Raw genomic sequence first — 24,287 nt, forward strand, 5'->3', positions numbered from 1 at the left:
GTTTCCTTCTCCCATTTTCCTTCTTGTTGCCCTTGCTTTATATCTGCCCAACACACCTTCTAGACAAACAAATCCACATCTCTTCCTTTGTGAACACAGAGCTATATGAAATAGGCACATTTTAATGCTCAGTTTGAAACCGTTGAGCTTTTCGTAACTGGAAGTAACAAAAAGGCTGTTCCACTGTAACAGTGAAGATCCAGGGTTGGCTGTTAGAAGCAGAGAGCTCATAAATCCTTCACAGTTGTTTTTCACTCTATCCTTCTGCTGACTAATCAAGCACTGGATGCTGCAAAGAGCTTCTTGGCCACAGGAGCAGCTGACGCATCAGTGTTTTCACAGTATCTTCTCTCGTCCTATACAGCACATATATTATACAGCACTCCTGTATAGACTAGAATTCAGCCGTATTATATTCCTTTTCTCTGGCATCCAATAGCTACATAAAGATGAAAATGATGCTAAAATGGCTAAGTGAAATTGCTAAAATGCACAGTTGTCTATACCTTATCTTTAATCAAAGGATCAACCTACATCACAGTCTAACAGAGTATAAGAGAGGTCTGGTACATGGCAGAATATAAAGACCTATATTGAAGTAGTTTTATAGAGTTACACCAGTATTTCACAAATCCAGTTTTGCACATTGCCTTGTCAGCACTCAACTGCTAGAATACACAATTCCAAACTTCTGGATCTCAACATCTTATCCATTCCACAACTGTTTTTAATAGCAAGTATATCCTTCCAGAGTTGCTCCCCGTGCTAAGAGTGAACCTCCTTAGTATGAGTTTAAAGCTTCCACGCACATCAAGCAAACTGAGAACAGACCAAAAGAACCAACATCTGTTCTACTGCTTACTGTTATGTTTAACACCCAGGACTGACTCATTATGTAATAAAAGCCATCTCACCTTCCAACTAGCATATTCTGGCTGCCATCCAAGACAGAGCTCTGAAGGGAAAGAAGTAAAAAGCAGCAGAAATAATTTAACAGTTGTTACTCCTGGTTCAAGAAGATTTACTCCCTTTGTGGAGTTTCATTTCTCACCAAACCAATTGGATCTTAAGGATACCGGGAATTCAAGTGCTATCAAAGCTAAAAACTTTTTGACCACTGCTTTCAATACTGTTTTTTTTTTTTTCCAGTTATGAAGAAAGAGACTAAATAAATGTCTGGTAGATGGAATACATATTCTTTTAACATTACAATTACTTGTTGAAGTTCTCAGGACACCAGCCTGAGATTTCTGGTCTTAGAATATACTAAATGGGTCGTTTGGATGACAAACAGTTCAGGATGGCAAGGATTCCCAAAGAGTTTCAACTCTGAGCTTGCAGCACTGGGTAAAGAGTTTTTACATGCAGGGGACAATTTGGATGGGGAATACTCCCTCAAGTTTCAGACTTAAATAGTTTCTGGACTTTGCCCTTTTCTAGCTGGCAAAACAGAAGCAAGTCCAAACAGCACTCAGATTCTGGTAGTCACTCAGTAGCAAGACCACTATCAGACACTAGCGAAGGGCTTATTAACCTGTGAAAATAAGGCAAAGCCTCTGTTTTCCAAGAATTATTTTTGAATGGCTATTCAACAAAAGATCTCTCAACCTAAAGCACTCCATATAAACTAAGCTGCTTAATGCAGAGTGCATTAGACTGGGCAGTAAAAGGTCAGATGTTCTCGAAGGCTCACAGTTTCACATCACTATTTAAATCCCACAGACTTCTGAAGAAACTGGATGGATAACTAATATTATGTTCTTCCTCTCTTATTCATCTCCTCTTCTCAGCATTATTGAAACACAGATCAAGTTGCCTAATTTTACTCAACAACTACTGTCCTAGAAATCCCAAATCAGCAATTATGTTTGCTGTTTGTAGTTGCACATACTTTCATTTGTGAAAATAGATGAAATGTAAAGTTAATACAACTTCAACTTGGTAGTTACTCGGCCTAAGCACGGAGAGGAAGATACAGCAACAGGAAAGTTACCATCTTTGTTGTAAAATGCGATTCCAATCTAAGTGAACCCTGAAATATAATAAGAAAAAGTCTGTATCATTCTTATAAACAAAGACAGTGATACCCCATTGACTGGGCCTCAAAGACAGTGAAAGTGAAGAAAAACAGCTATGTACATTGTACCGATGATGAGATACTGTTAGGCAAGATTATGTATTACAAGATGAGCATCCTAGACATGTTTACAGAGGCACCAAATTTTGTAAGGATTAAGTACTATACCTCACAGCGCATCCCAGAAGACGTTGTACAACTCAAGTTTCAGTAGTGGACGTGTCTGGGAAAGAAGCTGAAATAATTCCCAGAATCCAATTTTTACCTACACAGCCTAAGATTGTTGATGGGAAAGTTACATTTTCTATGAGAAACATACCTGTCCTAGCTTAGCTTATGCTTGGTAGAATCATAGAATGGCTGGGGTTGAAAAGGACCACGATGACCATCTGACCATCGAGTTACAACCCCCCTGCTATGTGCAGGGTCGCCAACCACAAGACCAGGCTGCCCAGAGCCAGGTCCAGCCTGGATGTAATTATCTCTTGATAGGTGTGTTAGTTTTGAGAAAAACTTTTTTGTATATTGTAGATTACAGAAAAGTAAACCAGTACCTATATTGAAATGCGATGGCTAGGAATTAACTGCTACACTATCATGTTTTCTCCTCTGCCCCAGAGTATTAAGTGAAATCCACCGGCTCAGCCTCCTGTTTCAAACCACCTAAAACTAGTCTTAGACCAGAAGCCCTTAATGAAAAACACAATGACCAACTGGAGAGAATACAGAACATAAATGATGAACTATGTGCTTTAATTTAAGCCAGCACGAGCAAACTATTTCTCTAATTCAGTAAGTAGTGCTCTTTGGATAATTACAGGAACAAAAATGTCCATTTCAGTAGACACAGAGTCTGCAATGAAATTTGACCAAACAGTTTATTATAGCTTTAGGGAGCAGAGTTTTCCAAGAGGGAAGGCACCAATTTCCTACCTGGACGCTCACAAGTGAGCTAACACACAAGAGCCCCAGTCAGAGAGCTACAGTGTGAGAGATCCGGGGGACCCACTAACAGCTGGGTCTATTTCTTAACTTGAAGTTTTGAAACAACAGAAAACAGTTAAAATGTTTTTTTGTTTTTTGTTTTTTTTTTTTTTGCTTGCCCAGTATCTAAATTAGCCAGTTGTTTTTTCCACATACACAACCACATAACACCCACACATCCCACAGCCTCTATCTGAAGGTTGAGACAGTAGTATCCAACACCATAGCGAGCTGCTAACACATCCACGAGCTACAGCACAAAAATATGTCATCTAAGTACATGAACTGTTGAAAACTAATGTGGCAACCTATGCTTGAAAAAACTGCCTTTAAAACAAAAAGAAATTAGTTTAATTTCCAAGAACAACTATATGTACACTGGTGCAAACAGAAGTAGAGGTATGAAGTACAGTTCTAAGGTCCCAGGATCTTCTTCCATGAGCACCTGCAGCCATTGAAGTTAATACACTAACAAGAGTGAATATCTACTTCAGGATAGATAATAAAAGTCTTCTAGAACAAAAGCAATATGTGAAACAAAGAAGAAAAGCAGTTGCACACTTAGAAATAAAATAAAACAGTTAGATACAGCAAGAATGAAAATCTCCAGATAAAATACAGTTGTAAGTGAAAACCCTCATAAGGGCCTAATGCTTCACTGGCTGTATTATACTGACACAATGAACTGGATCCTATATCCAGGCTCACCTTCCTGAAGGAAGAGTCTCGCATTAAACTTCAAATACAGCAGCTGTTAAAAGCAGAGTCTTTTTTGCAATTACATCATCCTTGATTGAAACAACTGATTATTTCAAGGCCAACTCTACCCTTTTCCAATATGTTTGCTTAATAGTGCAGACATCAGTACTGCTGAGAACCAAAATCCCTTCCACAGTAATGCTCTCACTTATAGAACAGTCCAAACTTCTTTCTTTTATGGAAGCATGAACTGAATTTAGTACTGTAAATACAAAAATGCAAGTACTAGGGCCGTTTTTGATAATCATCTTCACCACCATCACCTGTACCTTGTACCTTTACTTGTACCTTGAAAGCCAAGCTTTACAGGAATTTTAGGTAATGCATTTTTTAGCATGCCAGTAAGTGTTGAAAGTATAACAGTTGTATTAGTTACTATAATATGCTCTGTAATTAAATTTACAAGTGCTGAAAGAAGAGATGAAAGAACAAGTCAACTGCAGTACTCGCATTAACAGTTCCGTGTTTCCATTTAACCTACTTGCATGCTTTTCCCCAGTAAGCCCAGTTCAAGGTTGCACATCTTAGCAGACCTCCTAACTAGCATACAGTAAAGGGTCTCTTCAGATGACACGATCAAAACATATCAGTCTACCAACTCCCTTCAGTATGAGCACTCCAACTCTATGAGTCAGAAGCCTGACTGTCAACTGAAGGTGGTGTAGGGATGAGTGAAGAAAAATGCCCTGCACCTTCACAGCCAAGCAGCTTAACTATGCTGGAAAAGCGATCAGTTTCTCCCTCCCACTGCAGCCAGCTTCTCTGGAAATCTTTCAATTACTTCAAAGCAATTAGCAGTTGCAACAAAGACGCTAAAATCAGTTACGAATGCCTCAATATTTTAAGCAGACACAGCTTTCCCTGTACACTTCCTCTGGAACCCCTCTCTGGAAATGCTTCCTATTCAGAACACAACATAAGCACCTAATAGACATACCTTCTACAAAGTCATTTTCGCTATACAGCTGCCTCTCTCCTACTCCATCTTCATCATCTTCTTCATCTGGATTATTGATAACTTCCAGGCCAGCCTCAATAACTTCCACCAATTCATCTCGTTTATCCTTTCTAACGGGTTTCTCTTCTGGATGCCGAGTGAGCCCCATCTCCAGCTGGAACACCTTCACGGACGTAAAGCTTTCAAAAGGAACGACGCCGTATTCACTAGGCAGCTTCGCCCCCACACTCACTTCAGCTTTGTCGATCTGGGAATGAAGGAACTCCAGGAGATCATTGGATGCTTGCTCTTTGGTGCCCTGGTAGTTCACACCATTGACCTTGGGGCTCTTTTTATCCTGCAGAGTTTTCAATTTATCACTCATTTCCTGAAGCTCTTGCTTTAACTGGGCAATCTGACGTTTCAGACTAGTAGCCCGGTTTTGATAATGCTCTTCTTGTTCCTGCAAGAGAGCCTGATAGTACTCTTTACCCATGCTTTCACCTATAACGCCAGGTAAAGACCCATTACTATCTGTCTGTGGGGCACACTCAAGCAAATACATGAGCAAGACTAAACTGAATAGAAAAGCAATGCCCACTAACAGCCAACGAGTCCTGGCTTGAATTACTAAGCCTCTTCTGGGCATTCTCATCTTACTTCTGTCTCCAAACTAAAAAGATAACTTAACTGCTCATGCCTTCTGGGGAACATCACCCCAAAGTTCAATTCTTAGGAAGTGGAAGAAAGCATGACCTTAAGTGTTACTACAAGCTCTGATAATGTAGCACATGACCAATTTTCAATCTTTTCCCTAATCAGGTATCATTGCAGAGCCATAAATCACAAGTTCCTACATTAGCCATGACCTAATGGTACATTAGGCTGAACTCATACAAGTAGGTTAGGATTTCTTATCCCAGACAAAAAAAACTGTGGAAGGGGAACAAAAAGGAAGACACCAGCCAGGAATCATACTTCCATTTCCTAACAGAAGTGGTTAATTTTTAGCCTACTTGAAATTCAGTAAATGAAGTCTGCATAAAACATTTTATAGGCTTTGAATCTGTAGCATTCCATTCTCCCTGCTGTGAAAGAAGTCTACAGGTCAGTAATGGTAACTGCCATTGGCTAGTCTGACATTTTCCTTTGGCACTTGAGCATTTTATTCCACTTCTCTCTCCTTTCCTTGGAATCTGTGGTTTGAGTCAGCAAAATGAAGACAGAACCTAAAAATGAAAGAAAGACACATTAGAACTACAAAGCAGACAGTCATTTCAAAAACACATCAAAGTTATAACACAATGATGCAAGGAATTGCAGCAGGAAGGGGCAAGAAAATAGGTAAGCCAAAACATTATTTCTTTCCACTGCATCACCCAGTTATTCCCTTCAACACAGTGCTCATATTGCTATTTTCCAGTAAAAATAACTATGTATATTTCTCAAATAACTATGTATATTACACAAAGACAGCTACGTGCTAGCTAAAACAGTGTTCTCATCAAGTTTTCACTCCTCCATTCCTTTTTTCCTTCCTGTGGGAAGGAGAATAACAAGAGAAAACACGCCCTTCCTACTCATCTAAAAAAAACCCAAGAGCTATTTTGAACAAGGAGCAGCAATTTGTATTTCCATTTGCTTGTACTTAAGTAAATATCTTTTAGGGAGTAATTATTCAGTCATGAATAAAGTATTGAGGACTTCAATACCCAAGGTCACAAAATCATCAATCCAGATTAAAGCAAATTCAAAAGAATTTGGATTTCAAATGTAGATTCCTAAGGGAAGAAAGGGAACTTCATACACTTAGTTCACTACCATTTCTACCCTTCAGTTTAGATAAACAGAGCAAACAGTCACTGGCACTTTGAATCAGAGATCCCCTTCGAGTAGATCAAGGAAAGACCCACAAGAAGGGCAGTTACCCAAAAGGAGGATACCAAAAATGACAGTGAACAAAACAGTTCATGGGCCTACTTCAGTGGAAGCACAAACACGCAAGAAGAGAGAAGGATACAGCAGAAATAAAGCTCAATCTACGTGATTCTACTTGTTAAAACAAAATATTTGGTTTAAAGCTTGGTGGTAAAAAGTAGGTGAAGCTGATTAAAACTTATCCAAGCAATCTTTTTGTCCTGAATGCATTTTGACTGTTTTGTATAACTGGAGCTTGAGTAACTTCAGTGTAATTTGAATATGCTGATGAAATAACAATTGCACACTCCAGTATTCCTTAGACATGGGTTGAGCAATGGTTGCTATCTGTCACTGCCACCCATCACAGAGTCTGCCATTCTACCCTTCCTGAACACAAAAATAAAGCTGTTGCCGTGACATGCTTCATGTGTTTATTATACTATGGATTATATCCCTGCAACATTTTTGATGCGTCCTTGCAGTATTTCTCCCTTCTCAGCCAGCTTCCAGCACCAGGATAATGCTTCTGTGGGTACCAGGTACTGTGCAACATGATCTTAAGCAACATCATTTGCAAGCAAGCTCCAGTAACAAAGCCCAAAAGACTCAACACCTTATTTACATCACCAACACTGGTGGTTGTCTTTCTTGCATTTCCAGGCATACAGAATCTTGCAGGAGCTTCACGCTTGCAGCCATTCAGACGAAGCCTACAGGACTGCTTGAAGCCATGAAAATACTCCTAGTGCGAGAACCCCAACCTATGACCCAGTTTCAGTATAAATTAGATAGTTTATTACATAGAGATTTTGCATACAGCAGCTTAAAAGCAATAGTTATATGAAATCGAAGCTTTTTGTACTCATGTGAAGCTACTGGACACCAAATAACTAACAGGCCTGTCAAGCGAACTCTAGAAGACATCTGAAGTCCAAATAAGTCAGAAGTTAGTCACTGCTCACTGAATGCATGTTAGGGCACCAGATGGTCTTCGGACTGAAAACCACAGTCCAGATGTGGTGAGTCAAAAGCAGACAAGAGAAAAGCCTAGAGGCTAGAACTAGTTAACAGAAGCAATGCAATAATACCCCAAACGTTCCTTAATACCAAGGTGCCTGCAAGATGTTTTTGCACACTTCCTCCTGCATTCTGGTTCTGTTAGAAAGCAAGAGGTGAAGCCACAATTAGTAATAGCAAGAACCACGTATTTCTTTAAATCCACATAAATGCTGGACTGCAGCGAGGCCACACCACACATAGCTGAGACATCTTAGGTCAGTCAAGGCATACTGAAGAAGTGGTCAAACTGTATGACTTGAGTAAAACATGGACAAAAACAGTTTCAGCTATTTTTACTATGTAGCCTTATTACTGTTGTCAAGAACAGCACCTTTAGCACCACTGCATACACAAACACAGCTATTTTATCACCACAGCAGTCAGCCTTACAAATTATGAAGAGATGCTTTTGGCACTGGGGACACCATAGGAAACAAGGCTAAGTGTCACAACTCAGAACACAGAGCACTTGGCACCTGTGCACATTTTTTTACAGCATAACTTAAGAAAAATGAAAGCAGATGCAGAAACCAGGGACTAATAACTTCAGTGAAGAGATGGCCTTCATTGATTCAGGCTGCCACTGCACGGCTTAGTGATGGGCAGGGCAAGCAGCTGCAAACCACTGCCGGATTTGGCTCTTCACAGCCTGTAGTTTAGAATCACTTAAGTCATAAAGCCTCCTATCCCACGGGCTGTTATTAAGCGATACATAAAAAGTCTTGAAGCCAGGGCATTAGCACATGAGGCCTTTATTCAGCTCTCTGACCTATCAATGAATTGCCTCGTGTTCAACCCTGGTGAGTCACTAAGTTTGTTTAGGTCTTATTCTTTCCTTAGAAAGAAGTGAAAATAGATTACCTGATGCGGTGGCAGGAAGACGAAGTGCACTGAGAGATTAAGACTCCATCAGACAACAGCAAGGAGTCATGAAAGAACGATTCTGTTCTTAATTAGTTTCTTCACTGTGGCCAAATGTACATCATTATGGTGGACTAAGAGAAGTCAGCATGCCAACAGACACTAGCCATTCCCATTTCATCATCAATGCAGTAACAGAAGATTACAAGGAACTGCAACTTTTCGAGCCTTCTCTACTGGGACTAGAGATGTGTTCTAAGGAGCACTGCCTTCACGGGTACTTAAAGCAGAGAAACAAGAAACCCCTTTCTGCCAGGACAGAAAGCACACGCGTTGGGCTGCAAAGACCTCGCTGATGCTTTTTCTTCTAGGCTCTAACTATACCTCGGTAGATGAAACCCTTTCTCAGCAAACTAGTGACAATCTTATTAAGACAGCCTTTTGCACAGAGATAGACCTTGACTATTTATCTCTGATCATTTTAGAGCAAGGCTATAAAGAACAGGCATTTTTCCCACCACCGCTTCCCTTGGTCCAGTGAATGCAAGGAATGTTTATGCAACTGGTTACATTCAATACTGAGATTTTAAATGGCATCTGGAGGTGTAAGTCGGTTTGTTACAGCAGGGACTGAACCCCTCTGGACACCTCTATGTTTTTTCAGTGTCACTTCCGCGAAGAGAGGAACAGATGAGTCAGATTTGTCCCTCAAGGGCTTGAATTTTTCCTCCTTTATTATCTTTAAGCATGCTGCCTAATGAAAAGGCTCCCAAGACCTAAGAGTGAGTAACACGACTGAGGGCTCCTTCCTTGTCTTCCCATATTTGCTCTATTACCAGTAGAAGATACATACAGTTACACTTAATACTGTAAGGCATCACTCCCTGGAACAGCATCTTCCTCTATCCTCTCTTGTCCACATATTTTAAGGTAAAAGAAACTTGAAGATGGCCTTGGAAATAAAACCATTTAATCAGAGGTCTGCCAACGAGATGCCCTTATTAATAAAACCATTTACGCAGAGACTTGTGAATGAGATGCCCTCGTTCATAAGTGGCTGTACAGAGGCTTGCAAATTGCTTCCCAATCCATCCATCCACTCTCACCAAATAAGGTTTTAGTTACAAAGGTGTACAGACAACTTAAACTTAGAAACACTGGACTTACTGCAGGCCTAACAAGGGGGAACACACATTAAACTTCTTTACAGAAAGGGTTGCTAAGCACTGGAATGGGCTCCCCAGGGAGGTGGTTGAGTCACCATCCCTGGATGTGTTTAAAAACCGTTTGGATGTGGTGCTCAGGGACATGAATTAGCAGAGGGTTGTTAGTTAGGGTAGTAGGGTTAGGGTGAGGTTGGACTTGATGATCTTGAAGGTCTTTTCCAACCTGAGCGATTCTATGATTAGGCAGACAGGGAAGCCTGTAACCTCTGAGTACTGCAGCCCATGAGGAAAGGGCAGAGTTACCAAGCAGTTAGGATTAACAGCCATCTGCAGTCTGATAGTTTGAGACACCCTGCAGGGGGATGTCCCAGTGCACTCTCCCTTTATTCAAATAAATTAAGCCAAAAGCCTCTCCTCCGTCTCTTTTGGGCATAAAGAGAACCGAGCGAGTCTATTGGAGCAACATTTTCCCAACATATTTACAAACTAGATTTGCTATCGTGTTAGGCCTGGCACAACACAATTGTAAGAGTTACAGAACTTACTCCCAGACTTCAGAAGATTACAGGAGAAAGCAGGCTGTGAAACAAGCCTATAAAATAGCGAATGCAAGCCACATCCTCAGTATCACACCAGAGAAGTTAATTCAGTGTAACATGGTTCATCCTGAAGTCCATAAAAAGAATAAGGTTTCCTGGCCGAGGGGTTGGTGATGCATGATCCTTGAGGTCCATTCCAACCTGGGCCATTCTGGGATTGTGTGACTGTGTGGAAAAAGTACTCATGCAACAGTTCCCATGATCAGTATTCTGCTGTCTGAAGACCCAATTTTAATTGCAGATGCTGAGATTTTCCTTCACTTCAATTTTTCTAAACAAAATATTTGCAATGAGACCTCTGAGACTTACACAAAGCTGACGAAGATTTGCTCCTTTTCCAGAATCAACTGGTTGTTATTCTTCCTGCATTTCTCAGGCCTCATGTATATTCAACTATGGAAATGTTTGTTCCTTACCGAAGCGCTTGCTGATTCTCTATGCACAAGGGAACACACCACCATGGTAAAAGAAAATGCTTTTCAATTTGTTTTTATTGTATTAGTGCTCAGTTTGGGCTCCTCGTTACAGAGGATGAGTACTTCTTCCTGAAGAGGGGAAACATTCATGCTCAGAGTGTAATGAAATAGCTCACTGCTTTAACTTCATGCCAGTCTGCACAGACATGCCTCATTTTAACTTGTTCTGCTTCAGACACATCCCTTCCATTCAGCATGCCATAGATGGTCATAGTCTAACTGACTATGAAATTCCATCCGATTTTAGTTATTTTTTTTTATGTTTGTAATTTCACCCACAATGCCACAGACATTAACCACCCTAAACCCCTCCATACACACACACACACACACACACACTTCCTTGGCAAGATGTGTAATGAAAGCTTGAGACCCAACACCATCCCTTGAATATTTCCTTTCATTCTGTTCTCAGTGAAAGCCTCCCAGTACTGCTTGGGAACACTGCACCAGCAGCTATTTTCTCACTTGTTGAAACCCATGCAAAAAGTTCACCACCTCTGTTGTCAGACAGTCTTTGCATAAAACCCTAGAAGGAAAAACCTCAAACCAAACCTTCAGTATGCAGAAATGCATACTGTGTGCTTCAGCAGCCCACGGAGCTACAGCCACAGGACAGTAAAAGTGAAGCAGTTCCAAGGCTATGTCGCACAGTTCTACACAAACGAGTACCAAAGGTGCTTTTTTTCTGCTGTTGGGAACGTTGGAAGAAAGGGAAAAGGAAAGACATTATCCAAGAGGGGTTAGGAGGCACAGCATTCTGAGAAAAGGGAGAACTACGCTTTAATCTGGTTCTCACCCTCACACTGGGATAACCATAACCAACATGTTATTACCCCAGCTGGGATAGATCTGCTTTCAGCTGTGGCTCTGCTCCAGGCTGCCTGCACACACACTCATTCACTCTACTGGACAGGAAAAGCTGGACATAACTATCCACTTACAGGAAGATATACCATCAAGCAAGCCAGCAGCAAAGTGAAAAAACACAAAGTACTTTACATCCTTCAACCAAATACAGAATAATATTGAAGTTGGGTGCATCACAACTACGCCCATTTTACATCACATTGCCTTGGCATGCTCACATGGATCGTACTGTATAGGAGACTACTTCTAAGAGCACACAGCAATAGCTTTAAACAGAACAAGACAGATTCAGCAGAAGGGTGTTCATCAGACACCGGGCTTCTGGTTTGGATCTGCAATTTAACTCAAGCTCCTCTCGTATGAAGAAAGGTTGAGAGAACTGGGCTTGTTTAGCTTGGAGAAGAGAAGGCTCCAGGGAGACCTCATTGTGGCCTTCCAGCACTTAAGGGAGCATATAAACAGGAAGGGGAACGGCTGTTTACAAGGGTGGGTAGTGACAGGACAAGGGGGAATGGTTTTGAACTGAGACAGAGAGATTTAGGTTAGATATTAGGAGGAAGTTTTCCACCCAGAGGGTGGTGACGCACTCGAACAGGTTGCCCAAGGAGGGTGCGGATGCCCCATCCCTGCAGGCATTCAAGGCCAGGCTGGATGTGGCTCTGGGCAGCCTGGTCTGCTGGTTGGCGACCCTGCACATAGCAGGGGGTTGGAACCAGATGGTCATTGTGGTCCTTCTCAACCCAGGCTGTTCTGTGATTCTATGATCCTTAATTCTTATAAACTTCTCAGCTCCACTTGGCTGATAAATATGTAAAGTGGCTGCATGCAGCCCACCAGCCACACCACAGACTCCTAGCAGTAACATGCATCACCTCTGTGCTGCTATAGCAAGCCTCACTGGGCAGCTCAGCTAACAACCTGAGATAATGCTGAGCAATCAACTTCACATCACTCCTATTCACTCACATGTGTTTTTGGTCTCCCTTGAATTTCTGGGTTAGCAGCTCCCACAGGCAAGCACTGGCACAGCCAGCCTCCCACCTGGGCAGGGGAAGGATGACAACCACACACTGATCAGCGGAGAGGATTTTGCTTCGTTTTTAATTCAAGAGCTGGAAGAAAGCCAACACCCACACAGAAGCTACAGCATACATTATGAAAAGCCTGTGATGAATTATCAAGTGCCCAAGCATATCCGCAACAGCTTAGTTTATAGAAGGAAGGAGGTTATTGTTTGTCCCGGTATCTACTGTCCCTACACAAACTTGAGTACACTACATGGTTAAAATGAAAGAACAAGTCACTCATGTTATTTACTTTTATACTTAACACCAAGTAAGCAATGGACTTATGAACAGGACCCTATTGTTTGGTTCAGTGGAAGCCCATCTATCTGGAACCTTCTGAATGGAAATGCAATCTAGAAACCCAACAGCTATACCTTAACTGAGCTGTTCATCATCCTCATTGTTCAAAATGTCCAGAAATCAAATCACCTCTGTTGTTTAACTACCTTTAATAGGGACAGGCATCTTCTTAGCAAGAAACCATTGACCCAAAGTGCCCTGCATAAGACTAGCTGAAGTGGTCTGTTGTTTAGATCATCCAACAGGTATCCTGAAGCAACCACCAGCTTCAGCTTCCATAACAAGTAAGTTCCCTATTTTACCCAGCTCTTTCTAAAATTTCTATTTTTTAATTTGCAGGCTTTTGTGTTACTACAGGCACTATTTCCCTTTTCAAATAAAAAGGCTTAAAAAAACCCTCCAAAATAGAGAAGCAAGTCATCTTCCTCATATTGCAAGGGTATTTAAGGAACCACGGTGCTACGTAACTACGCCTACTTGGCCCACCTTTTACAGAGTTAGGGTTTAGCCCAGAAATGGGAACAGAAGTTGCTACCTTCACACAAGCATCAGCGAAGCATTCCTGCCATCTCTAGCCATAAGGAGATTACACATGGAGCCATCTACCAGCTGAAGTGTGCCACTCTTCAAAGCCAATACCTCACAGGAGTGCAAGCAACGCTGCAGAACCAATCAGGAATGAAAGGTCAGCCGCATAACCTGGAAGGACTGCTCAAGAAAGACTACACCACCTCCTTCATAGTAACTTCAGCCTGCCTACAAGAAGGCACAGTTATCTCTGTTAGTGTGTATGCAGTGAAACCTTCATGCTCCTTCCAGTACAATAAAGCAATGGCTGCTGAAAGTATAAATAGAACTCTCAACCTTCAGTAGTCTTCAAAACAAGATAACACTGTAAAAGGTATTTTGCACAGGAAAACAGCCTATTTTAGGGGGGGAAAAAAAAAGCAATTACACATGAATAAAAAAGCAATTAGATGAGTAACCTTACAAAGAACAGAAAAACACCCTTAAAAACTGGAACATCTCTAAAGGCCCCCCCCAGTTAAATACTCCCCCATACAAGACAAGTATGCTGCAGCAAGTGCTACAGAAACCCAGAAGGCCACTACACTTGATTACACAGTATTTGCACAGCTTATTTACACTTCCACTGATGCAGTTTTCTACATATTAAAAAATAAAAAGAAAACCACAGAATGACTGAAATTGGTCGTGGAAAGGTAGCAGGCAAAGGAACAGTCAAACAAGGTGGGATTTCTGGAAACAATTTTACTTAAGTGTACCCATCTAACTGTGCTCACCATATTAAGTTCGCTTCTGTTGTCTCTTCTTATTTATCAAGATCTCAATGTAAGAAAATCTAGACGCAGTCTGTATTCCAATTTATGTAACCATCTGTGCTATTTCTAAAGGAGAATTATCCAGTGAGTTCATACACAGAACCATAGGAATATTCCCCACTGTAGGAGGTAAAGAGAAAGGCCATATACTCCGAGCCTCTCAAAGATACCTAACACGTAGTTATCATACACACTTTTACTTTTATCTCTGCCAAACAAAAACTGGAAAGGAAAATCCTCAGCCAGGGTTTTCTGCCTGACAGCTGCACAGTAAATCAGCTAGCATCTAAGAAACACACACTGCAACAGGTTGCCCAAGGAGGCTGTGGATGGTGGCTTGGAGGCATTCAAGGCCAGGCTGGATGTGGCTCTGGGCAGCCGGGTCTGGTGATTGGTGACCCTGCACATAGCAGGGGGTTGGAACTCGATGAGCATTGTGGTCCTTTTCAACCCAGGCCATTCTATGAGTCTATGAAATGGTAAATTCAAACCTGGGGACAAGATGGATTTTGTTTTTCCCCCTTCAACAGTTCTTGCATGGTAGACACATTTGGTGCTGTCACAAAGGTACAAATCCAAGTTATAATGCAACCATAGCAGTGCAAGCAAAGACAGTGAGAAGTTGCATTCTCACATGCACCTACATCTCCCTTAAAAACACTTCTAATTATTACCAGCCTTAGAATCAGAAACACAAAGGCACTGATTTAAATGTCATTGTAACAGATTTCATCAGAGAACTGTGACTCAGGGCACAGCACCTTCAAAACAACTAAGGCTTGCTTAAATTACCATTTGACACGGGAATCCTGAGAGAGAAGAAAACCATCCTACAGTTGGTTTTTTTTTTTCAGTTTCATTTCTGTTGTTTTTTTTTTATTATTTATTTAAGTGGCAGCAGCTCTCATGTGGAACCAGATCTCATGTGCAGTATCGAAACTGGGATCACTTGGCTACTCCTCAGCCCACAGAAGTAGGACAGGAGGAGGAACACGACCCACGAGCACTTGGCGAAGAGCTAACAGTTACAGTGGTAGCTGAGGTTCCATTCCCATCATAAGTCAGGCATGAATATGCCACCAGAAATGAAAGCTGGAAGCCAAATGATTGAGAAACATCTGGTGCATTCCAGAAGCGCAGCCAGATGCGCTTATATCACCTATCATTTTTCATTTTGACATTGTGACCGAGGATAAAGTTGCTCTTAGAAGAGCTGAAGGAGAGAAGCTAGCAGCCTGTCAGAACTATTTATCTTGATATTTTCTCTCCGAAATGCCTCACATTGAAAGAAGACATCAGTACAGAAAAAGAAGCAGCTCTCACACGTGATGTTAGCTTGGCTCCATCCCTTCTTTGTTTTTTCACGTCTCTGAAAGTAAGCCTTTGGGACACAAGGGCCACTTATCCTTCTCCTCTTCAGGCAGAGCTGAGCACCGTGTGGGGCACAGGTACCAGAGCTGGTCAGCAGCCCCAGCTTCTGCCCTTCCTCTCCCCAGCAGAGAGACTGCAATTGTTTTTGCTTCTCAGCAGGGAAAGATCACTTAATACTACAGACACTTATCACCAAGCGTTTATTCAAAGTAAAATCTGGCAGGTGGTACTACTGGCAACAACCACTACGCTATTTAAACACTGAATTCCTACTCTGGTCCCCTTCAGACAACACCTTAATCCCTTAGCCCTTCTCTCTTTTTCACCTAGCAAGGTAGAACTGAAAGGCTCAGCTACCTGCACAATTCAGGAGCTGCATCTGGAAGGTTAAAAGGGACTCTGTGTAAGTTAAAAAATTACCTCAGGAAACGGCTCAGCAGCAGCTACCAGCAGAACAGTGCTTCAGATGCTCAGCTGTGCTGCATCCAGGCAGTAGGCCTGGCACAGCATCGGCTCTGTCCCCAGCGAGGCCTTCTGCTGTGAACCACGAGACTGCTCTCCAAGAAGCCTTCTGTGTGTCGAAAGCTCTCACATCACAGGACAGGAGTGCTGAGCTGTTACCAGTCAGCTGGCTCAGCATCCAGAGACAGGAACCCTCTGCTGTCCAAAGGGCTGTGACAGGTCCTAGCCCTGCTGGGGAAAGCTCTGTGGGATACAAGCGCTACCACAACTCATCTGGGAGCTGCTGCCCAGCCACTCCTCTGGGACAGCCATCACCTCACAGAAGTGATGGAATTACCCCTCTATGCAACTCCAGAGACCCCAGCGATGCTCACAATTAGCATTCCGTGTTCTCAGAGCACGCCCCAAAGCACAAGTTCCCTTACCCGGCTCCCTCTGCTCTGACACACCTTCAGCGGCCCGGAGCCACACCGCCTCACAGCTGCAGCAGGGAAACCCCAGCCCAGCACGACTGCCCTCACCTATTCCTTCTGTTTCTCTGGTGAACATGCACACGCAAACTCCAGAGACATCACAGGGAGGAGCAGAAAGCCTGCCTGGTTAACCGACTTGCTACAGCTAGCTCTCAGACGTTAACCAAGACAGCACAGCCCCAAACTAGGCTCCAAACACCTTCCCAACTGCTCGCAGCATCTCGGCACAGCAGCACCTCAGCCTCCACTTAGGCTCACACAGATCCCTTCATCTAGACACCAGCAAGCTGGAAACTGCCCTGCTCCTACACCTGGCATCTGAATGGGGTCCCTACTTCCTTCAAGATCACCTGGGGCAGTCACCCTGATTCCCAAACCCTAAGTCATAAACACCCAACTAACATAGCTCCCTACAAGCCTTTGAAGGAGCCCTACAGTTCTGTTAATTTACTTAAGTGCTGATCTATTGTCTTGCTAAAAAAAAGCATGATTAATAATGTAGTCACATTAGCCTCAGTTCAGGGCTGATGTTCATCTGCCACCAGAGCTAAACACAACAAGCCAGTATCTGTATGGGGACTAAACAAAATAAACCTGCTTAGCAACTCTACTTGGAAACATTTCATACATGCAAGCAAAGCATTTCCAGCGTTACCTGAAACTCCTGGCAGTTCTGCGCTGCGCTATTTCACCTCTGTACAATGCCAGCTGCTGCCCGGCTCAGCGAAAGGCCTCCATCTGTGGCAGCCACTACACGCATGGCAGGATCCATCTCCAGACAACTCATTAACCCTGAAAGCATTCTACCTCTGTTCCACAACTGGGACGTCCATTTCATTGAAAAGCAGCTCCCTGCAGTAAAGTCAGAGGAAGAACAAGAGAATGATAACCAATTTTGGGGAGAAGTTGCAAGCGCCTGCCTACCCAGCCCCCTCCAGCTTCAGTCCAACCACCTCTGCAGCCAAACACAGCACCAGCTCTGCATGCTACCTTCTCTTCAGTCACCGACTGCTAACCTACTCAGAAATGCAGAAGTCCTTCCCGCTACAGAAGGAAATGGATCCTGTCACAGAAGCTGCTTCGCCAGTGAACTAAAATAGTATTTAACACAAAGGAGAAAGGAATGGAAAGAATGACTGAGAAACAGACCAGCCCTTCAGCACCCACCCACATCACCAGCAAAGGAAGAAGGTGAAACGAGAACAGAGGCACAGCTGCCCTTTGCCACCACCAGCACACCGCCACAACACAAACCCACAGCACAGCCTTGAGATGCTGAGCAGACAGCAGGGAGGCAGGACCCAAAGCTAACATTTTCCCTTAAGCACTCCTTCAGCACTTGATTTTTGAACCATTTCCAGCTTCCACTGGCCATCCACTTGATTCCTACCTCGTTCTCAGCGCAACCAATTCAGAACACAGAAGATCCAAGATAACCAAGAGCTATTAAGCTACCTGATCTGTCTGCATTTTTAATTGAATACAAGAAACCAGCAGCCCTACTTGCAAGGTAACTAAAACAAGCTTAAACAGCAGCAGAGATGCACTTCAAAAGGCTTCATGCAGTGCTCTGTGCCAGCCCCTTTGCACCTAAGGACACTCAGAACAAGGAGAGCTACAACTTGCTGTTATTGTTCCTACCTCTATTTTCTTTTTTCCATCTTTTTTAATAAGTTTATTTAAAAAAACAAAAAAATGAAGAGCATTAAAGTCATTAAGCATTAAACTTGCAGACTTGCCTAATAAACAAGAAGATACGTGACAGTGCTGGGATCTCCTAAGTCACCATTCAGAATCTATTTGCTCTCGCAAACAGAGGTGTGCACTCCTGCAAGTTCTTCTGAGCTGCAGCAGTAATTTGGGTGCAATGGCATATCCCCATTGCCCCACACAAGCATCACTGTTCCTTGTGAAGGCTTGGTTAGTTATGATTAGGGCACCAAACAAAAAACCCAATGCTCTCTGAACATCTTCTCTCCGCCGTGCTCTGTTGACTAAGAAAGCTTATTATCAACAACAGAGAGGACCACAGTCCTGCAGGAGAACAGAGGACAGAAAAGCTAATTGAAAGCAAAGCACTGACCAGTTCCAGCAGCACCGAAGCCCTTATCCCAAGCCTGAGCACCAGCCCACCTCCACAGCCCTGCTTTAGGGGTATTGAGTGAGAAAATGCTGCAAGTCTCCAGGATTGCTTCATAACGACAGAGAGTTAAGAAAAATATTGTGTAATTTAGGATAAAAAAAAACATTTCCATCACCTTCCTCACCAGAGCTTGGTTATTTTGTAACAAGTAACCGCATGCCATTTTGGCACTGCAGCTTACAGAGGACACCTGCATGCTGTAACAGCCTGGGAAGCAGCAGACTGGTGCAGGGGCAGAACTGCCACACCAACTACCAGGGGGTTTCCTGGCAGCAGAGCAGCTCATGGTCCTACTGTGTGCTCAGACATCCCCACACACAGTTGGGAAGAAACACAGCCCAGGGCTGCAATTCAAAAACCAGGAATTTAAGCTCAGGAATAACGTCTTGATGCAACTTCAAGCATGATGCAGCAGTCTTAATGGTGGGTTTGGGTTTCCTGTTTTCTCGTTTTTTATATGAAAGAAAATAATGCCTCAGAAGTACACTGAAACAGAGCCGTGGGGTGAAGGAGAGAAAGCACTATTGAAGCTCGACAGATCTTCATCACACACAGAAGCTTCTGTGTTACCTGCAGCAACATGCAAGCCGAACAACCCCTATTTGTGCCGTACGGTCCCACAATGAGAAAGCACTGTGCTGCCCATTCCAACCACCGGTGAGCCGGGGGTAAGGACAGAGCAACGCCCAGCACAGCTCTCACACTGCAGACCCACACAGGAGGGGCTCCATACCCACTCAGGGCCATAAGGGACCCACAGCCACCACCACCAGCCACAGGGCACCACTGACAGCTGCTGGGAACAGCCCCAAACTGCTGCTGTGATGGCTCTCAGGGGACCCACTGTCTAGCTAATAAATAAAGGGAGGCCTGAAGTTTGCTTTCACTGCACTGAATAACAACTTCCAGCAACTGCAGCCTGCGAAGGAGGAAATTCATTGGCCCCGGCACTTACCAACCTAAGGGGAAGCAGATATTTACCGTGACCTTCGCTACTGACACACACTGTGCATTAAGATAACTCCTCTGCTTAACCCAGGGCTGGGCACTGCAGCAGCTCTGCTCAACCGGCCTCCCCAGCTCTGTGGGAGAGAGATCCCCACAGGGGGACTGGGGAAGCAAGGAACGAAGCCAAGCAAACCAACGACAGCCACCACAAAGTAAACGTTGACGGAGCAGCCCCGCATTCGCACACCATAGAACAGGCGCGGCGTGAAGTTCAGCCTTCTGCGCGCTCCGGGAGCTGCCTCAACAAGGGCAGCCCCTTCCGCTCTGTATCTCTGCGACGAACGAGCAGGTTTCGGGATTAGTACGGCGGTAACGACGGTGCAACGTTGTTTTCTGCCGTGCAGCAACACCGGGACGCCGGAGAAGCCCCGAGGAGCGGCAGGGCAGGGGGCAGCCGAGCAGCGCGACGTGCCGAGGGAAGCCCCCGGCAAGGGTAAGGCAGCCGGCACGGGCAGCACAACGGAAACACGAGCACGAGGAGAAAGAGACACGGATTTTATTGCGGCGATAAAGCGAAGATAGAGCTCAATGAGGACTCTAAGGCCCCCAGCGCGAGGGAGATTAGGAGGAGCCCCGATAACAAAGATGCGATCCGCTATCGCCCGGGGACGGCCGCCCGCAGCGCGGAGAGCACTGCACGGCTCCCAAAGCGCCGGCCCGTCCCCGCTCGTACCCCACGGCCGCGAGCCGGGCACGGCACGGCGGGCACCGGGGAGCCCCGCGGCGAGCGGCCGGGCCACAGGGGGCAGGGCGGAAAGGCGGACACTGGAAAGAACCGCCCGGCGGCCCGCAGGATGCCGCGGACAGGGAGGGGACGAGGCGCGCGGCGGCCGTACTCACCCGCGGGCCCCGCCGCCGCGCATCCGCCGCACTTCCTGTGCTCTAGGAAATGAGCGGGCGGAGCCGCTCCCGGCCGCCCTTAAAGAGGCCCGGCCTTTCTGCCCGCCTCCTGGGCGGGACGGGCCGCGGCCTCGCAGTGGGGGCGCCATGGCGCCACACGCGGCGGTGCCCGCGGTGCTGCGCGCTGTGGGCGGCCGCTGACCTCTACGACACGCAGTGCTATTGATGCTGCGCTGTGAGCCTCAACCAACCCAAAGCTCAGTGCTCCTTATCTGAGCGTACTCCCTAAGGAGGAAATGCACTGTTAGTGTTTCAATGTTAGTATGGGGCACCTCAGAGTTCACTGTCTAGGATGCGAAAAGAAAGGTGGTTTGTTCTATATATCACCAAGATCTTCTGGTTGGTTATATGGGGTTCTATAGAGGGTGGTGACGCACTGAACAGGTTGCCCAAGGAGGCTGTGGATGCCCCATCCCTGCAGGCATTCAAGGCCAGGCTGGATGTGCTCTGGGCAGCCTGGTCTGCTGGTTGGCAACCCTGCACATAGCAGGGGGTTGGAACTACATGATCATTGTGGTCCTTTTCAACCCAGGCCATTCTATGGTTGAGTTCCTTTTTGCACTTTCATGCCCCAAATATAAGATAAAACTGTTAAGTGTCTACATTAAATACAGTATCTTTACTGGAAAGAGAGAATTGTTTGGGCCTCCTTCATCTAAGACACTTCATGTTTTATTCGCAATATCCAGTCTATCAGTCTTTAACATGCTTCACTACATCATCTGTTGTACCCACTGTTCCTGTGTGGCGGATAAAAAACCAACAACACAGCCTTCCATACAAAAGCAAGCCAGAACTCTGCAGAGGAACCGTACAGAGATGATCATCCGTGTTGACAAAGCAGTAAACAGCTCATACGGAGGAGCTGTTCCCTTCTTTGTACAACAGATGAATCAGAGACAAAGAAACCTCTCATCTGCTCAGCTGTCCGTGCCATGCTGGCTCATTTTGAACAATATCTATCTACTCCAGCCTTTTTTTTTCCCTTGGCAAGCATTAGCTGCAGGCTTGTCTGGGGCTGCCCACAAAGGTTTTCCCTTCCCCTAAGGTCTAAACTCGAGACAACGTATGAAACGCTATGTTTGTTTCTCTTCTTACTGGTACCTCTCATTGTTGCATGTATCTCTTTAAAATGCAATATTTGTAAGCTATTCCTTCATTAGTTTGAATCATGTGCTCAGCCTCAGCTATGATGCATGAGGAGAGGCTGCTCAGTGCTGGGAGAAAAGCGATACTGTCACGCTCATCCTGCTGTAATGTGGCTTACAGGTTCGGTATGCAGAGTGCAATGCTATACCTTCTCCCTCCGGTCCCCTGAGCCATGCTCAGATCACGTATGATGAGTCTTCATCATAGTTTTGAATCCTTTCATAGCAAAAATGATAAGGTGCTATTCACATCAGTGCACTGCGAGGCCTGATACTGCTGTAAGCAGACTTCTGTTATGCACTGCCTCATTTGTTCGTGGCTGCTATTTGAAAGGGTCACTTAATCTCTAATTAAGGGTCACTTAATCTCTAATTTAAGGCCTAGCTTTTCAGAACGCCTCTTTCAAATTTCAGCACCAAGCAACTCAGAGTGATTCAATGACCATTATTGCCATATGGTTAAAAAGTTGCCTTTCATAACAACTCACCGCAACCCAGTTTGGCTGCTTACTTTGTCACCGTGCGTGTACAAAGGGTGAGAAAGATATTCCTCTGTACGTATTAAATATTTATTGGGTTAAAATATTCTCAGCAGTGTTTTGGAAAAGAATACCCACAGCAGCCTGTCTCTGCTCAGTATTTTACAAGCTGTCCCAATTCATTTTAACAAATAACCCTGGAAGAACAGCACCAGCTGAGATTTCCAACTGCATTTTTTATTTATTTATTTTTATGTGTTTATTTAGCTTCATTTAATAAATAATTATGTTATAATCAACATAAACTTGATGCATTTCTATCTGCTGTGCCTGGGCCAGGCCACTGCTGAGAAAGCCTCCCTGCGGAGAAAAACCAGTTAAGTGGTTGAATGGTTTCCTGTCTCAAGGCTAGAATCTCTCTCTCAATTATTTATACCCCGTAGCAGAAAGAATCATTCTTGTCTCCCACTGTCACATCAATCACTGACACTCCTGGGCAAAAAAAAAGTCTTGGCAAACAGTGAACTCTGCTTGCATCTTGCTGGCGATTACTTGAAGCTGCATGCACGTTAAAAATAAAGTGTGTATATATATATGTATGTATATTCATATATATATATATATATACACATACACACTCACACATGCTATGTGTGATGTTTATGTATAACAGTTACATACGTAGCTCTCTTTTGCAGCTGAACCCACACTGCATCTGCTTCATTTCTCTGAAGCTCACATAGAATCACAGAATGGCCTGGGTCGAAAAGGACCACAATGACCATCTGGTTTCAACTCCCCTGCTATGTGCAGGGTCGCCAACCAGCAGACCAGGCTGCCCAGAGCCACATCCAGCCTGGCCTTGGATGCCTCCAGGGATGGGGCATCCACAGCCTCCTTGGGCAACCTGTTCCAATCCATCTCTGATGCAGAAGGTTTGTTTTGGCATTTCTAAACCTTCCTCTTGTTGATGGGAATTTGTTAAAATTAAAAACCCAAACGTTCCTGCCTAGTGGTAATTGGCCTTTTAGACAGTGTCACAGGAGCAGATGGGTGAGCTGTGCAGAACCCACTGCCAAGGGCTTCCCACAGCTGTGGCTTCATGTGGGAGGAGATGTTGGCTGCAACCCCACAGAAGTTAGGATAGTTTTCTGTTTTCCTAATAACATCAAAGCTCTGAATGTATACCAGCACCAGTGCTGCTCACCAACAACACTATGTGAATGAGGTACTAACCCTATCTCACCATCAGAAAGTACTTCTAATTAACTTCCTTGCTCACCAGGACCTCTGTTTCATCTCCAGATACAAACAGTGGTTTACTGCATGGAGTAATCCAAGGGAAGCTACATTGCTTGCTGAAACTTAAACAATATTAAATATGTTCCAACAACCAGCGTATTTCAGTCCCTAAGCTCACACCACTTCTTCTCTGGAGAAATCGGTTGGCTATCAGGGGGAAGTTCTTTACTATGAGAGTGGTGATATGCTGGAACAGCTGCCCAGAGAGGCTGTGGATGCCCCGTCCATCCCTGGAGGTGTTCAAGGCCAGGTTGGATGGGGCCCTGGGCAGCCTGGGCTGGTATTAGATATGGAGGTTGGCGGCCCTGCCTGAGGCAGAGGCGTTGGAGCTCGATGATCCTTGATGACCCTTCTAACCCAAGCCGTTCTATGGTTCTATGAAAGAAGATCAGATTACTTTTGTTACACTGCGTGCTTTATAAATGTACTTATTCTTCCCCAGCCCTGAGCTAGTAATGTCTTCAGGCAGGTTCTACTATGCCTCTGTGCCTGGCTGTCAGGACTTCTGTCCTCTGCCTCCTGTGCCGAGCCAGCAGCTTGTCAGCTCGTGCTTAGAGCTGGGGAACCCAGCCTGCGGAGTGTG

The 24,287-nt window shown here is 44.4% G+C and overlaps 1 protein-coding gene across 3 annotated transcripts in view; it reads right to left on the reverse strand.

Annotated features, from left to right (window-relative positions):
- CSGALNACT2 (chondroitin sulfate N-acetylgalactosaminyltransferase 2) overlaps positions 1 to 20,770 on the reverse strand; it is a 30,420-nt gene extending 9,650 nt beyond the window's left edge. Inside the window, exons 1-3 of one of the 3 annotated variants that reach the window (XM_040702948.2) lie at positions 20,716 to 20,770; positions 17,380 to 17,576; positions 4,758 to 5,986 (exon numbers count right to left, since the gene is read on the reverse strand). In XM_040702948.2, coding sequence (XP_040558882.1) covers positions 4,758 to 5,412 — 655 coding nt within the window. In that variant the 5' untranslated portion in view covers positions 5,413 to 5,986; positions 17,380 to 17,576; positions 20,716 to 20,770. Of the gene's footprint in view, positions 1 to 4,757; positions 5,987 to 16,209; positions 16,944 to 17,379; positions 17,577 to 20,715 lie in introns of those variants that run through there. The other 2 variants (XM_015288048.4, XM_040702947.2) reach the window with 2 other exon arrangements.
- Between the last annotated feature and the right edge of the window lie 3,517 nt (positions 20,771 to 24,287).

The sequence above is a fragment of the Gallus gallus genome, chromosome 6 (genome assembly GCF_016699485.2).
Source record: "Gallus gallus isolate bGalGal1 chromosome 6, bGalGal1.mat.broiler.GRCg7b, whole genome shotgun sequence".
Classification (NCBI taxonomy): Eukaryota; Metazoa; Chordata; class Aves; order Galliformes; family Phasianidae; genus Gallus; species Gallus gallus.